The 16,270-nt window shown below is 41.7% G+C and overlaps 2 protein-coding genes and 1 long non-coding RNA gene across 4 annotated transcripts in view; 2 read left to right on the top strand and 1 right to left on the bottom strand.

Moving 5' to 3' along the window:
* STAB2 (stabilin 2) overlaps positions 1-16,270 on the top strand; it is a 182,053-nt gene that overhangs the window by 136,744 nt on the left and 29,039 nt on the right. Inside the window, exon 51 of the mRNA XM_075600600.1 lies at positions 3,198-3,374. Coding sequence (XP_075456715.1) covers positions 3,198-3,374 — 177 coding nt within the window. The remainder of the gene's footprint in view (positions 1-3,197; positions 3,375-16,270) is intronic.
* On the top strand, positions 8,778-15,308 carry LOC142494436 (uncharacterized). Of its 2 annotated transcripts, XR_012801435.1 has the most exons (7): positions 8,778-9,049; positions 9,141-9,207; positions 9,573-9,598; positions 11,916-12,070; positions 13,108-13,163; positions 14,647-14,817; positions 14,963-15,306. It is a non-coding gene; the product is annotated as an uncharacterized LOC142494436 (long non-coding RNA). The 2 variants fall into 2 exon arrangements; XR_012801434.1 differs by having other exon boundaries at positions 8,784-9,049; positions 14,647-15,308.
* LOC142494435 (uncharacterized) lies at positions 14,064-15,858 on the bottom strand. Its single transcript, XM_075598961.1, has 2 exons — positions 15,550-15,858; positions 14,064-15,186 (listed from the first exon to the last, which is right to left on the bottom strand). Exons 1-2 carry the CDS (start codon positions 15,644-15,646, stop codon positions 14,108-14,110), a joined length of 1,176 nt encoding a protein of 391 aa, XP_075455076.1. The 5' UTR covers positions 15,647-15,858; the 3' UTR covers positions 14,064-14,107.

Below are 16,270 nucleotides of genomic sequence, written 5' to 3'. Positions count from 1 at the left end.
ATAAACCGCAGGCGCACGAGTAGCTGCAAACGATCGCGCATGCGCAGTTGGCAAGCGGGATAAAAAAATGGGACAGCACCCCAAAAAGTTGGGACAGAGGCCTAAAAAACGGAACTGTCACGGCTAAACAGGGACATCTGGTCACCCTACTTGTAGGAGACGAGTGCAGAGATATAACCAGGGAGACATATATCGGGGGAAATTAACCTTGGCTTTTATTTAGCTGGGGCTTCAAACAATACAGCTTTAAGGCAGCATACAAATAAACAAATATAACAGGCCTATCCCTTTGTAAAGGCTGACTCACACTTCCCAGTCCTTTTTTGCAGGACTGGCAGGCTAGGCCTCTCGCGAACATCTGACCCCAAAGTCCAAAGAGGTACCTGGTATCAGGGTGCTCTTTCCTGCAGTCCAGGGTCTGGGTTGGTGTTCCAGGGGTGATTTCAGGGTCCACTACATCATGAAATAGAAGGTTTGGTTCCCTAGGATCTCTCGCTCTCTCTCTCTCTGACAGTAGCCACTTCCTCAGTGCTAGAGAGATCCCCTGCAGATTAAGCAGGAGGCTTTTCTACCTGACTGATGATCCACATGGAGACTGGCTTATTGTCTGAAGCTGCAATTAACTAGCTCCCTGCAGGACTCATCAGCCAGATACAGGCTTTCTATTTGAAGCCCTTTTTAGGCAGGGGTTAAGGCCCTATCACACGCCTCTGCTAGTATTACTTCACAAGCTGACATATTTCTACACACAAACAGCCTTTTTCAACCGTATACTCGGGACAGGGCCGCAGACAGATTTCCCCGGGGCCTAGGACTCGAGTTACAACCGCCCCCCTCCCCCCCCTCGTGTCGGCAGTCTTGCAAGACCCTCATTTCACACCTCGTGAGCCATCCCCTATTTCCCCCCTCTTTCTCTCCCCTCCTCACTCTTTTCCCCTCTTTTTTCCTCATTCACGCCACCCTTACAACCTCCCTCCCACCCCCCTCCCCCCTCCATCAATTACCCCACTCTCACTCAATCCCGCTCCCTCAATCCCTCCTCCTCACACTCATTCCCTCCCCCCTGGCCCCACACACACAATCCCCCCCCCCCCACCCCCAAATACATTTTTTTTTTTAAAACACCAAATACATATAAAAAAATCCCCACCCCCAAAATATATACAACCCCCCACACCCCAAATACATTAAAAAGAAAACCTTACCCCCAAATACATACAAAAAAACCTCCCCCCCCAAATATCTACAAGAAAATCCAACGCCCCCAAATACATACAAACCCCCCAAATACATACAACCCAACCACTCCACAAAAACATACAACCCCCCCCCCATTCCCCAAATACATACAACCCCCAAAATACATTTATTTAAAAAAAACACCCCCCAAAATAAATACAAAATACAGACTTACCTACCATGGGATGTTCTCAGGCCTGTGCTGCCCCGGCTCTCTCCCAGCTACTACTGACCTCTTCCCAGGCTTCCCTCCCTCCCACGCTGTGCCGGCCTGCCTCCCTCACTCACTGTCCAGCGCCGGGCCTCTCTCCCATGCCGGTGCGCTCCCCGACATCAGAGAGCGGCCCTGCATAGGACAGCGAGGGAGGCCTGCAGCTGGGGAGAGCTGGGGCCCGGTAGTAAAGAGAGGACCGGCAGCTGGGCAAAGAAGTTAGTCCCCAGCCAGAATTTCCAAAGCTGGCCCTCCACAGCGACCAGGCCTAGGACACTTGTTCCGGCTCTCCCTCCCTATCGGCAGCCCTGACTCGGGACACCCCAGCCAAGCTATGTTTTGGGCATAAGACAATCACAGATTTGCCTGTGAGATGGAGTAAGTGCATTTATAGGTGTTTCGGAATCCACAGGTTAATTCTTAAGGCTGCGGCCCCATTGGCGCTGACCTCGCTCATGCTTGAGAGCGGTGACGTCACCAGCTCTCCAAGCATGAGTGCTGGGTGTCCTGTCAATTTTGCAAGCACGCGCGTGGGGGCATGTTGAGCGCGCTTCAAACTCTCTTTTTTTTGTCTCCCCAAGCGCCAAGCTTGGGAGAGCTTGCGTGCCCACGTGCCGCGTGAGCGGGGACGGGACAATTTAAATTGCAGACACTAAACTCAGCAAGCACCGCACGCTCAGCATGCTCAGCGCTAGCGTGGACGCAGCCTAAGTCCGGTCTGGCAGGAGTTTCCCGAGAAAAGAGTTGAGAAACACTGCTCCAAAGGGGAGTAGACTCAGTGAGCTGAAACTTATTTATCACCAATGCATTTTACTCCCAAAATTCCAATATGAAGTCACTTAAAATAATTGAGTTTATTGACCAATTTATTCAAATGTTCAACTGCACGTAAGAAATTAAAATATAGAAAGGTTATATATGTGTTTGTGTGTGCATAATATACATTTATGTCATGTGTTTTTCCTGCCATGATACATTGTGCTAACATACTGTGGCAACATTAATACTGCAGCTATAGAACGTCTACAATTATTTAGTATCTTGTTATTGTGTCATGCAGACTAGATAGTATACTGTGTAATAGATGAGACTCCATGCTGACTTAAAAAAATAACTAGTGGCAGAGAGGCTCCAACAGTGTGTGGTAGCCCCCCGACTGGGGTTCCCTCCTGTGCATTTAGAGTACCCCCTCCAACTATTCCCTTCTACAACTCCTGTACCACCCTGGCTTTCGGGCACAGTTGTTAGTTGCCACTATGCCACAGGCTACAACTTAGTATTTATTAGTATTAGTAATTTAGTATTTAGTGTCACTGTACGCTATATACATATTAACCAAGCTAACCACAATGCAGACATTCTTACACTAAAACCTTTAAGTTTTTCCTTTCCTGTCTCTTCTTCGCTGCCTGAGACCAAAATGAGCCCTCCTGAGGTCCCAAGATGTATCTTAAAAAGAACTTTGTCACAGGGCCTGAGTCAGACAGCATGATAATGAGAAAAATGCATCCAAACATTATAGTGATTTTCTATTAAACAGTGAGGATCCTGCTAACTGTAATTGTTATTCACATTAGATTGTATGCACTACAGGATCACTCATTTACTCTCATAATCTGTTTCCTAATGACACATGTTAGTCCTAATATTTTCTTCAAAATCTTGTTTTGTTTAGAAAGCTCACATTTCTGCCGCTCCGGTATTAAGGTTTTATCGCATTGGTACTTACGATTTCTTTTCTTTGCAGGATACAGATCTCTTAACGCTCATTAACGATCCCGTCCACAAGCCGATCACCTTATTTATGCCGACAGACAACACAATGAAAACTCTGCCCAAGGAACAAAACGATTTTCTTTTCAACAATCAAAACAAGGACAAGCTTGTACAATATTTAAAGTTTCACATCATCAGAGATGCCAAGGTGTGATTTATAACTTGTGAATACTCTGTATATGTACCGGAGGGGTCATTCATTGGCTATTTGCTGTCAACCATTTTTTTTTTATTACTGTACAGTATTGTTTGACAGCAAATACCACATGCTATTAGTGACCATTAACCATTTTGGGGGTTATGTATTAAGGAAAATTTCTAGTAATTTAATATGACAAGTAACTTCATTCATTTATATACAGGAGGGCCCCAGTCATGCGGCGGGTTCCGATCTAAGGACCCGCCGCAAAGCGAAAATCGGCGGAAAGCGGAACTGGCGATGTTTATGTGCGCATGCGCAGACCGACAATGTGCCGTTCTACGCATGCGCAACATCGGCAAAAAACATTCTGCGCATGCGCGACACCGGACCGGCCTGTCCTGCTCATGCGCGACCAAGGACCGGCCCGTTCTGCGCATGCTCAGACATGGCGGCCCCCTTCTCGGTATCACCGTATGGGCGGATCACCAAAAACCGGGGCGCCGAGAAGCGGGGCCTTGCTGTATGTGCGTTCTCATAAGTATGTGTCGTTTAGTTCAAATCTTTTGGACAAAACATCCTATGTCCTTTGTATTTCCTCCTCTGCATAAAGAAAAGAGGATACAAACAATGATATAGTCCATGGGGTGTGCAAGGTTTTGGAGCTGCGCCCACCTGTGTGCCAACCCCAGCACTCGCGCCTCCCCCCCTCCTCTCCTTTGACCCAGTGTCATTTGACGCCGCGTTGTCATGGCGACGTGACCAGAAGCCGGCTGAATCCCGGTAAGTTGAAGTTGAAGAGACTTTGCGCAGTCCCCCGGCATTTAATTTAAATGCCTCGGGGAAGATCACAAGGCCTCTGCAACCACCGTGCCCCCCCAAAAAAATCCCTTGCCCCCCAGTTTGTGCACCCCTGATATAGTCTATAGTATGCGTGACATGTATGTGGTGCCTAAGGGGTTAACATTTAGCAGTAATATATGTGCTATGTGCTACAACTGGTAAAAAAAAAAAGTAGGGTGGCCTATGAAATAGTGTAAATAAATCATTAAAAAAAAGTGCCAGAAAAATGTACGCAATTATTTGCATCTTGCGTCTCTTTGTGTCGATGTATCAAGGTATCTGCTCCAAGTCAGCTTGTGACTTATGGAGTGGCAATAGGAGGAAATAGGGAGGAGTTACATGACGCGCAGGTTATAATGTGTCTCCCTGCGTCACTTTTATCATGTATTCGTGTCAAAAAAAAAGTTTGCCAGGTTGGATAATGTAAGCTTATTGCTTATGAGATACATACGAGAAGAATAAATTGCTTGCAGCATATTGATTTATAAACATTTTTTAACACATCACAAAGTGACCAAGGTCACAAAAGGTCCCTTCTTAGATGTACTCATTTGTCAAAACAGATTGGAAATAGTATGTCAAAAATGGAATATAATTATGCGTACGGGCGGCTGAAATGTGTGGTAGATAGCCCACAAGATATCACTCGGGAGAGCAAACACCATGCTCCAAATAGCAAATAAAACAAAATAATATATTTTTATTAAGTGAATAACAACGACGAAAGTGCCAAAAATATACACAGAGAAAAAGATCTTAAAATCCACCGATTAGAGACGGCAAAAATATTCATAGGTAAATATATTTCAAGACAATGCGCGAGCTGCCGTTTGTCTATTTGGCGATATGTCCTTACTCGTGAGTATTTTTAAAGTGAGTGTCCTTAAAGCGGGGTGTGCCTGTATGTCACTTTTTCATGAATGTCAAAGATCAAAAAGATCAACCGGCACGCCACAGAGCTTACAAAAATAGCACACGTATATATTGCAACAAATATCAACGTTTCTGTCCAACAATCAGACTTTTGTCAAGAGTAGAGATGGGCAACATTTTGGGGGCGGATTTGGATCCGCAGCGGATCAGCTGGTTCCTTTGGTCTGTGGATTTCAGCGGACCAATCTCAAAAAGAGCAATTCACGTTTTGCTGATTTTGTATTATTAGTGCCAATAATAATAATATTAGTGCCAATATATGGAATTCTTTATAATCCGCCAACGGATTGCTGTATCCGCGCATTGGATTCTACAAATCTGTCAGCAGATTGTATCCAATGGTGGATTTTTATGAATCCGCGCAAATTAAAACCAATCAAATCCGATCTGCTCGGTGAGTGCGCATGCACGATCGACCTTTGATGGTAACTCATGCACAAGCAACCGGCAAGTTCCAATAGCGCATGTGCAAGAGCAGCCGCAATGGCCGATCGCGCATGCGCATTCAACTCTTGCCAATCGCGCATGCGCAGTAAGCAACATTTTGCCCAGGGGCCCACGTATATCCCGCTATACCACTGGGTAAAATGTGAGAAAATCTGGGAAACGGATTAAGGCGGATTCGCCCATATCGAGTCAAAAGACAAATGTATTTATTTTATTTATTTATTTATAAAATGTTTTACCAGGAAGTAATAAATTGAGAGTTACCTCTCGTTTTCAAGCAAGTCCAGGGCACAGAGTTATAATGACAAATACACTACCGACACACTTTATTAAAGTGTGGCCGGTTCCGCAAGCCGGGAGATTTCCCGGCTTGCTAGTGGCCGCCCCTCGGCGGCGGTGACGCGCGGGTCACGCGTCATCGGGAGCCTGCGCCCCCTGCACACGCGTCCAGGGCTCCCCGAGGGAGCCCTGGTGTCCCGCGATGTGGGGGACGGCGGCAGAGGGTTCCGGGGGACCCGGCGGACCCGGCAGCGGGAGGGAGAGCGCCCCGATCGGAGGGCGCTCTTCCGCTGCTTCGGCGCGCGCCCGGCACCCTCCGGCGCTCGCCAGTTTACTGCTGCGGCCGAGAACGGGCAAATGCTCGAATAAACTCGGCCGCAGCAGTAGATGGTTACAAATACATAGTTACAATGAGTGAAAAGGGTTATACATTATATACAAGACACTGCATGCACAGTTAGAGATAATATATATTATAGGTGTATGTAACAGTTACTGACCAGATTCAAATGTGAGACAGCCTTAGTTTTGAAAGAACTTAGGGCCTCATGCAGTAAGCGTTGATAAGGGAAATATGGCCATGTTATAGCCAAAATTGGGTTTGAGATTCAGTAAGCGCCGATAAGTGCTTCATATCGCCAGGTTTCGGAGCCGATTATTTGGTTATGGCCAGTCGCCTGCCGATAAGCCTGTTTTCGACACTGATCGCCACTTTTTTAAATCGGCTGGATTCAACAAAAAAAAACAGCTTATCGGGGCTGATCGGCACTACGAAATTGAGATGTTATGGCCGATTTCTCCCGCCAACTAAAGTTGGCAGTTTGGACGGGAGAACGATCGCTAAGGCTGCCGGAACGGCACTTAGAAAAAAAACATCTTCTGTACATCAATGGAAGTCAATGGAGCGGGGACGTATAACAGTATAGTACTGTTTACGTTTCATTGCTCACAATACAAGGGGGATTTGCATTACAGTGTGGGGGCATTCCCTGCATTGTGTCACAGCTGACGTGTCTTATTTGCATAACATTCGACTTTTACATGTTTGCAGCATTTGCGGGTCACATTACTCATCATGTGATGATGTGGCAAGGGAAAATACTATACTCAACTCTTAAAGGAGAACCTCACATCATAGCACACATTTTACTGCATTGATCGACAATTGTTTACATGATGTTACACATGTCACACATGTCACACATACACCGTATATTCATGTTCCTTTACATTACACAATGCTTGTAATGTGTCACGCATCTTTAAACCTTCATGTACATCTAAATTCTCATGTTTACATCTACGTTTGGTCCTCCCTATTTTCATGACGTCACTTATTGGACGCGCAATCACATTGCATATTTACATTATAACCGTTGCATTACAAGCACTTCAACCTAACTTATACGCACATGTACAGTAATTCATCATTGGGACACCTTGTAAACTCATTTTATACCAACTATCCTCATTACACAAATGCATGCATATGCACACGACTATTCATTGTTGGCAACATGTCACAATAACATGGATAATTACACATGTTACACAAAACTTTTCCCACATCAATCTCAGCCTTTTTGTCTCATTACATGACTGACTCTTGCGTTCACAAGTTTTACATGCATTGCACATGCAACTATTTATTTGCAAGCAATGTTTCTACAAAGCATCACGTCACATCATTGCCAAATATCATCATTCCCTGCAGAATACACACAACAAATACTTAGAACAACAAGTGCACACAGCTTGCCACAGAAGTACTTTATTATGTTAATGTAACACCTTGCATTTTACTATGTCACCTGACATCATCACATACCTATTTAAAGGACGCACATTACCTGCTCATTCACAGCTACTCATTTCAAAATGTTGCGAATGTTTAGGAGACGGAGGAACATTCTTTTCTATGACATGCTTGATGATGAAGACAATCATATAGGGCAAGGGAGGGACACACCGAGGGACAGTGACAGTGACGCGGATACGACAGGGACAGGGAGAGGGACAGGCCGAGGGACAGGTAGAGGGACAGGAGATCAGAGGAGAAGACAGAGGAGACAACTTGTGCCTCGTCCGCGTCTGTACAGGGAGAGAACCCTGTTAGATGGGATGAGTGAGGAGGAGATTGTAAGTCGCTATCGTTTGAGTTCAGCAGCAATCTTAGCTCTTTATGAGGAGATAAGGGGGGATTTAGATTTTTTCACAGCCAGAGGTCGTGCAGTCCCTGGGCTTGTTAAAATGCTGTGCTCATTACATTATCTTGCTTCCGCGTCATACCAGACAACTGTGGGCATAGTGGGCGGGGTCTCGCAATCTACATTCTCGCGGGCCTTGACCCAGTTTCTCTATGCACTCAATAGACGCGCTAGGAATTATATTCATTTTCCTACAGAGGCAACAGAGTGGCTGGAAGTCAGGACTGGCTTTTATAATATAGCAGGGATACCATCTGTGCTGGGTGCAATCGATTGCACACATGTTGCTTTGATTGCACCTAGTCAGAGTGAGCATGTGTACCGCAATCGGAAGCACTACCATTCACTCAATGTACAGGTGGTATGTGATGCCACGATGAGGATAATGCATGTGGTACCCAAGTTCCCTGGTTCCAGTCACGATTCCTCTATCCTGAGGAACTCTTCAGTCTTCCATGCGTTCGAAGAGGGACATTTTGAACCTGGTTGGCTGCTGGGTGAGTACATATTTACATGTTCTAACACAAAACACATGTTGATTTAGGAATGTTGGCATTGTACAATTTGATCACTAATGTCAGCTTATGTGTGCTCCATTCATTATAGGTGACTCAGGATACGGAATTAGGCCGTGGCTCTTGACTCCGGTGCTAAACCCTCAAACTGAAGCAGAGGACAGGTACAATGCAGCCCATATATCTACAAGATCTGTTATAGAGAGGACATTTGGCCTACTCAAGACCAGGTTTAGGTGTCTGGACAGAACTGGTGGGGCTCTTCTATACAAGCCTCAAAAAGTGTCTGATATTATCCTTGCCTGTTGCATTTTGCACAATGTTGCACTCAGGCACAATGTACAGTCAGACCTAGCTGAGGCTTTGGTAGACGAGCATCCCACCCATGTAGCTGCTGAAAATGAACAAACAGCCAGTGGTGGCCAGACACGACAGAATCTCATCAATTCATTTTTTTCTTGTAAGTACAAACTCATATGTTCCTAGTACTACTTTTATAGTTTAATTATGTTATATTAACAATAATGTTTCTTTATATAACCTTCTGTTAGGACACAGATGAATATGGGTTGCACACCTTTCTTTTCTCTGCTGTGTGCACAAAGGGATGTGGCACCGGTATGTTATTGTTGCACAGGTTATATAATCCCTCTTCAATTGTACTTTAGTTGTGTGTATGTGAATACAACTTGGGTAACAAAGCAATAATATTTTAGCATTGTGTTATTCCTTATGCTAAGACAAAACACATATTATGCCCATAATCATTCATGCTTCTAGTATGCTTACATACAATGTTATTGGTGCAGTGTAACATGTACATCCATATGATGTGTACACCAGGCTGATTTACATTTTGAATGTCATGAAATATACATGGTGTTGTACATTTAACACCAAATACACACTTTGCTGTGTTGTTTACGGTACTGAAGATGGCATGTCAATGTTTGCAATTTATATATTGTTCCTTTGCATTATAGGTATATCTCCAGTATGACTGATCATGGTATGTATATTTGCTGACATCTCTCATAAGATGTGGCTACCTCAATCTTCCTATAATTATTGGAACTAAAAACCCAACATATTGGTTTAAACACAAATGTTACATATATGTACTTTCTGTATCATGTATATGCATTTAGCTACTCTTGAGCTTTCATGTGCATTGTATTACAAAATGATTACTCACATTTCATCACATTTTATGTATGTTTCCTTATAATTTCCATTAATGTAATATAGAGGTGGTTGGAGAAAAGGGGATAACTGTACTTATTTGTTTACTTACGGGAGCACATTCATCACTAGCATAGACACACTTTTTAAGACAACTGTTTGTGTCTCTATCAATTGGTGTAGGATCCATGTATAACACCGACAAATGATAACACCAGCTTTATTATGGTAGCTTATATCATCATATTGACTATACTATGTATTTCTAAACGATTAATAAACACAGTAAACTATAGTTAGTTAGGTTAATGAAATATACACAGAAACGTACTTCATAACATGATGGTGATGTCATATTCAGAACATCATGCATTGGAGGGGACCATAACATCTGGCCACTAACATTATTTGCTACAGTCCCAAACCATTTTATCTACATACCCATGTAACAAGAGATTTTAAAAATAAATGGCTACTTGGTTGTAAGTGTCCTTTACATTGGGAGAAGGAGTGGCTCAGTGAGTAAAGACACACACTGGCACTGATAGTTTGAAGCAGGGGAGTCTGGTTCAATTCCCGGTGTGGGCTCCTTGTGACCTTGGCCAAGTCACTTTATCTCCCTGTGCCTCATGCGGAAAAAAAACATTTGTACGTTCCACGGGCCAGGGACCTCAGGCTGAAACATGTGTCTGTAAATCGCTGCGTACAACTAGCAGCCCTATACATGAACATGCTCATATTATTATTATTATTGTTACATAGTTTCGACAGTCATACGTTCCATTACATATTAGAATACACAAATGTGTTAGCAGAGTGGGAATGGTTGTTATATATAAAACACACCATGTCATAAAATGTTAGTAGTCATTAAAGAACACTCAATAAAAATTCATGAGGCACTCTTTTGCAACATCATTATGTTAATTAAGTGCTTATGCAATATAGGCATAAGGGTATCACATTTTTAATTGTTTGTTAATAAGCGCTGCAAGCAATATAAAATTAGTTCCATATGTAGTATAGTAGTCGGTGGCTCCTCCTCACAATCATCTCATATAAAGGTAGACTCTTCTGAAATCATACATTGATCCGATTGTATCTTCCCCGACATCTCTGAAATACAGCAAACACATGATGGTCAAAGATGGCACCTTACTAGATATGCATCCGTGACAACGCGTTACGCAGCTCTATATGATTGTGTAGATACACACGTCAGTCACTTATATGTTAGAAGTAAAACTGTTCATCAGTATGTAATGTTTCTTTAAATTTGTAGCAGGCATAACTATGTATAAGAAGTGAACGTTGCCTGTATACTGAAAGATGTGCGCGCACATCTTTGTGTGCGCACGCACTTCACGCTTGGCTCCACTAACTGTTAGCGCATGCGCAAAACAAAGCGTACGTTGTGCGTTCAATACATGTTGAAAATACCAGTAAACATAACATCTTTATTTCAAATACAATGAAGACGAAACTACATTCGTTCTAAACGAGTACATCTGTATTCTTTTTAAACAGACGTGTTTGAACAGAAAGCACGGCCGATAACACAATGCGCAAATGCAATACGTGTGACGTCATGTTAAGCCAGCGTGAAACGCACGCTAACACTCCTCCCACTCAATTAACATTCGGCTAACGCCCAGGGTACGCCTACAAACACTGAGCCGCACGCATCACACACTGCAGTTACCGTTACTATAACAAAACATGACAGCCAATAGGCTTTGAGGCGCGCACGTCGCTTGGGGGCGGGGCTTACATCAGTAATCCTTTTTAAGGACGCCTTGGCCCATGACAAGGGTCCCACGTCATACGTGGTGGACCCGGTTTTCAATGTTGTAGATGTTGCATGATAACAAAACAGGTATGTGTTAGAGTAATGGTAAAATGTTGCTAATATGTTTAAAGGGATAGGAAAGTACGTATATTTATTCCGTCAGCAATGTGTACTACTCTTTCAGGTCCTACTATATTGTATTAGGAAACAATTTGTTTGTGATCGCTACATGTTATGCAGTCTGCAATGTTACGCTGTATCCACGCATTGAAAGTGAAAATGGTGGTTACAAAAAAAAAAAAAATTTAAACGCAGAGTCAACGCATAACGATTGTTATATTTACCATTCTTCTAGAATTAACTCTTCGCCTGGCTGCAACTGGTCGCTCCAGAAATGCAAGCCATTTTCATCCACGCTTAACCCAACCGCTGAATCCAGTATGGCACATATCTCCTCCAGGATGCGCTCATAGGAATCGCCACTGCTTTCTTCAAATAATTGGTCGGGAGGTAGGTTCATTTCTTCCGGTTCCCATTCCAATGCAATTTCAGCTGAAAGGCTTGGTACATAATCATAGTACTTTTGTTCTTGTACAATGTGGGTTTCAGGAATGGAGGCTGCAGATATTGCAGCACGTATCGATTCAAACGGATCAGTAGTAGCGGATACATTGCTATTGCCATTAGGAATAAATATGCCTTTCACGACAATATAAGTGCCGTCTTTCAGGATAAATTGTTTTTCCGGGGCAATCTTCCAGAAACCATAGGTGTGTTGTAGCTTATCCTGGTCACGTTCAAAAAAGTCATTACTTGATAAAGTGAATCTTATTGAGGAATTAAAATTCCGTGCATGCTTACGGTCTTGGTAATAAGGATATTTTGCTCGAATGAAATCATCGATTTGGCGTGTGCTTGCTTTCTGTCCGCGACTGTTCAAGATGGCTTCACAGATCATGTACTTATACCCTAAAAGGGGATTAATATTGTTAACGAATTCATCAGCCATGTCTGAGTAGCACAAAAGCTGTGTGCAGGTCTGTGTTATTTGCTCATCAAAATGAATGTGCTGAATGGCTAACAAACTCCTGTTTTTCCTTGTCAAGGTCAACAAAAGTAACTACTTTGACTCCTTATTTCAAACGCCAATTGGATTTGGTTGTCTAATTGGGTTAACAGTTGTGGTTCGTGATATGGGACTGTGGGAGAAACATTTCTCCTTCTTTTATCTCGTTTGTGAAAAACATCCCTAGACTGTGAATGCGTTCACATAGTGTTTTTTTGAAAACTAACAAAGGCCAGTGTGTGAAAATATTTCTTAGCCAGGCATATCAGTAAAAACACACCTGCAAAAAGAAATGTTTTTTCCCCGCTTACATTTCTGTGTGTATGTGAAAGTCTGGTTAACTCCCTGTCTGCATGAGTTTAAATACGTGTGTATATATATATATATATATATATATATATATATATATATATATAAATATATCTCTTATAAAAATATATATATATTTATATATAATATTTTTTTTTTTTTTATATTGCAGGAGTACACACAACATTGATGGCATTAAGTATACCTTGTATGAAACCTATTTAAATGGTGAGAAACATGATTGAATTAAGTAATAAACATTTGTTTAAGCACAATACTGTTAGAGTCTCATACTTAGGATATTTCTCAAACATTAGGCCTGTATTATTAAAATAGTGTGCTTTCACAAGGAAGCATGAAGTGTATTACTTTGTGTATACCAGTTTATATAGTACTATATATATATATATATATATATATATATATATATATATATATATATATATATATATATATATATATATATATATATATACACACACACATATATATACATATATATACACATATATATATACACATATATACATATATATATATACACATATATATATACACATATATACATATATATATATACACATATATATATACACATATATACATATATATATATACACATATATACATATATATATATACATATATATATATATACTCACACTCACACTCACACTCAGTGTGTGTGTGTGTATATATATTATTATACATTCTGAGATGTTATAGAAACGAACACACAACTGATTAAAGGACAAAATTACAATGGCCAAGCAAGGCAAAGGTAAGTAATAATTTACACATAATCCTGCTGTACACGTACAAGAAAGATGTTTGCACTTACTTAGGTGTTTTAATAATTGCATGTGACTAATATGCATATGCAATTCTTACATCAATTAACACACCCAAATGCAATGTTTTGATGCAAAGTCAATGGCAGCTTCTCTAAACTTAGCAACTGGCTCCTGGTGGACCATTACTGAACAGACGATTACAACATAAATATTTATAACACAATTAATTATGAGTGTTAACATTTCCAAACCTTCACGTGTACAAGAACATAGTTGAAAGTTTGGAAACAACACAGTCTTCAGCATACATACAATAGTAATTAGATAATCTGAAGTCAACAAAACAAGGCCAAAGACATATTTTCTGAATTATAACATTTATTTTTTTTGTTCCTTTTGCGAGCGAGTAACAGGCCTGCTTGTTGTCTCTTGAATTTTCCTTTTTCTTTTGCCACCAACTTTAGGCACAACAGAGCCACTTTGAGTGGCCTCTGGCACTTCACGGGCAGGGCTTGTGGCCAGTGACAGTTCACCTACAGGGCTTGTGGGCAGTGATTCACCTACAGGGCTTGTGGCCAGTGACTCACCTACAGGGCTTGTGGGCAGTGATTCACCTACAGGGCTTGTGGCCAGTGACTCACCTACAGGGCTTGTGGGCAGTGATTCACCTACAGGGCTTGTGGCCAGTGACTCACCTACAGGGCTTGTGGGCAGTGATTCACCTACAGGGCTTTTGGGCAGCGATTCACCTACAGGGCTTTTGGGCAGCGACTCACCTACAGGGCTTTTGGGTAGTGACTGTTCACGGACAGGGCTTGTGCCCAGTGACACATGTGAGCAAGTTGGTAGACACTGCACAAGTGATGGTTGGTCTGTTTCATGTGTGTCTTGTTTTGTTTTTGTCGCCTCCTTTGTAGGTGTCTGCTGCTGAATTTGTAGAGATGGCAGCGGTAGGATGTCATCAGGAACCTGCACAGCAATGTCTGCTACTTGACCGGTAACATTTGGGCCTGGTGAATGAATCTCAGATGATTGTGGTGAAAACTGACCTGCATGAACAGATCCTGGCTGGGAGGTGTTGAATTGTGGTACATTAGTCATTCTCCAGTAATTAGCTTGTGTTTGCTGAACAACTAATGCTTCAAATGAGGTGTTGATTTTTTGCAACTGTTTAGGCACTTCAATGAAGACTCTGTGGAGATGTGCCAATTGTGATACTGTTTCTTCCTGCAGTCCAATCATCCTTTCCAGCACTGTCATCATGTCTGAATGGCGACGATTTTCTGCGTCCACTATTTTTCCCTCTGAAGCTACAATTGCATCGTATGTGGAAGTTGATGGACGATTTGGCGGTACAACAGTTTCTATTGGCACCTCTTCATGGTCACATGATTGTATTTCAGTCTCTTCTGTGGCGTCATCCTCATCATACTCATCATCCTCATCACCATGATGTTCTAAAAAGAAATGTACACATTATTAAATGGCATGTTAATGTATGCTGTGTTACTATGTAATTGTACTGTGTCCTAAGTAACACCTAACATGTTAGCATACGTTTTATAACCTCATTAAAAACTACCTTGACTTACGAATAATGTTTGGACTCAGTATGAAATATGAATGAATGAAAAGTTGCTCTAAACTCAGAAGTCCTACATGATAATTAACATCACTAACACAATACATGTTGCCTTACACTTAATTTTCACTGACACTAAGTAATCCTATTTAAAGAAGATGTGCAAAACAAATAATGCACATGACAACATAACATATAGAAGAGCACATATTATATGGCCAGCAAATGATACACTCACCTTCTAGTAGTGTTGAGCTGGCTGACCCAGGTGAAGACACTTGTTCCATCTCAGGTGACACATGTCCTCCAGGGGCAACTATATATAACAATAACATAAGTTTTACATTTACATGTGTAAATATTGAACAAACACTTATTGTATGTTCTGTATTTATGATTAACTAACAACATCAGTTCCTTAACCGAAAATGTGTGTGTGAAAGTGAACATAAATAGTTGTAATAACAATGTACATGCCTGTGTACTTAGAAGTTTTGAGTTCCCTAACATACAACATACTATGTTTCTGCAGTAATGCGTGAGGATAAATAGATTAAATGAGTACATAAAAATCATATGTTGTGTAGTGATATCAGTATCATAATGTACATAACTATCATGAGATGACCATTCACAATGGTTATCATGAAGGTGGTCATATTGCAAAAAGTGTTATTTTTGGTAGAGGATATGTGTGGTACATTAATCGAAGATGTGGCACACCTGAATGTGGCTGTGACTCAACAAGACAACACATGCAGTGTGTGATAATGTGTCTTTCATAGTAGTTCAACTATAGATATGAGTGAACTAATGTGTGACGTACGCTTTGATAAGTAATGAGTTGTTGGGGCATTTAGTAGCTAGAGTTAAGCTTTCCAATGAGTGTGATTAACTTCAGTTGTGCTATTCAGGTTGTAAGAAAGGTATTCCCTTCCCCAAAAAGCCTAATCAGCCAC

Source organism: Ascaphus truei, chromosome 5 (genome assembly GCF_040206685.1).
Source record: "Ascaphus truei isolate aAscTru1 chromosome 5, aAscTru1.hap1, whole genome shotgun sequence".
NCBI lineage: Eukaryota > Metazoa > Chordata > Amphibia > Anura > Ascaphidae > Ascaphus > Ascaphus truei.
The sequence above is the reverse complement of the archived record's forward strand: the minus strand, read 5'-3'. Positions and strand labels throughout refer to the sequence as shown.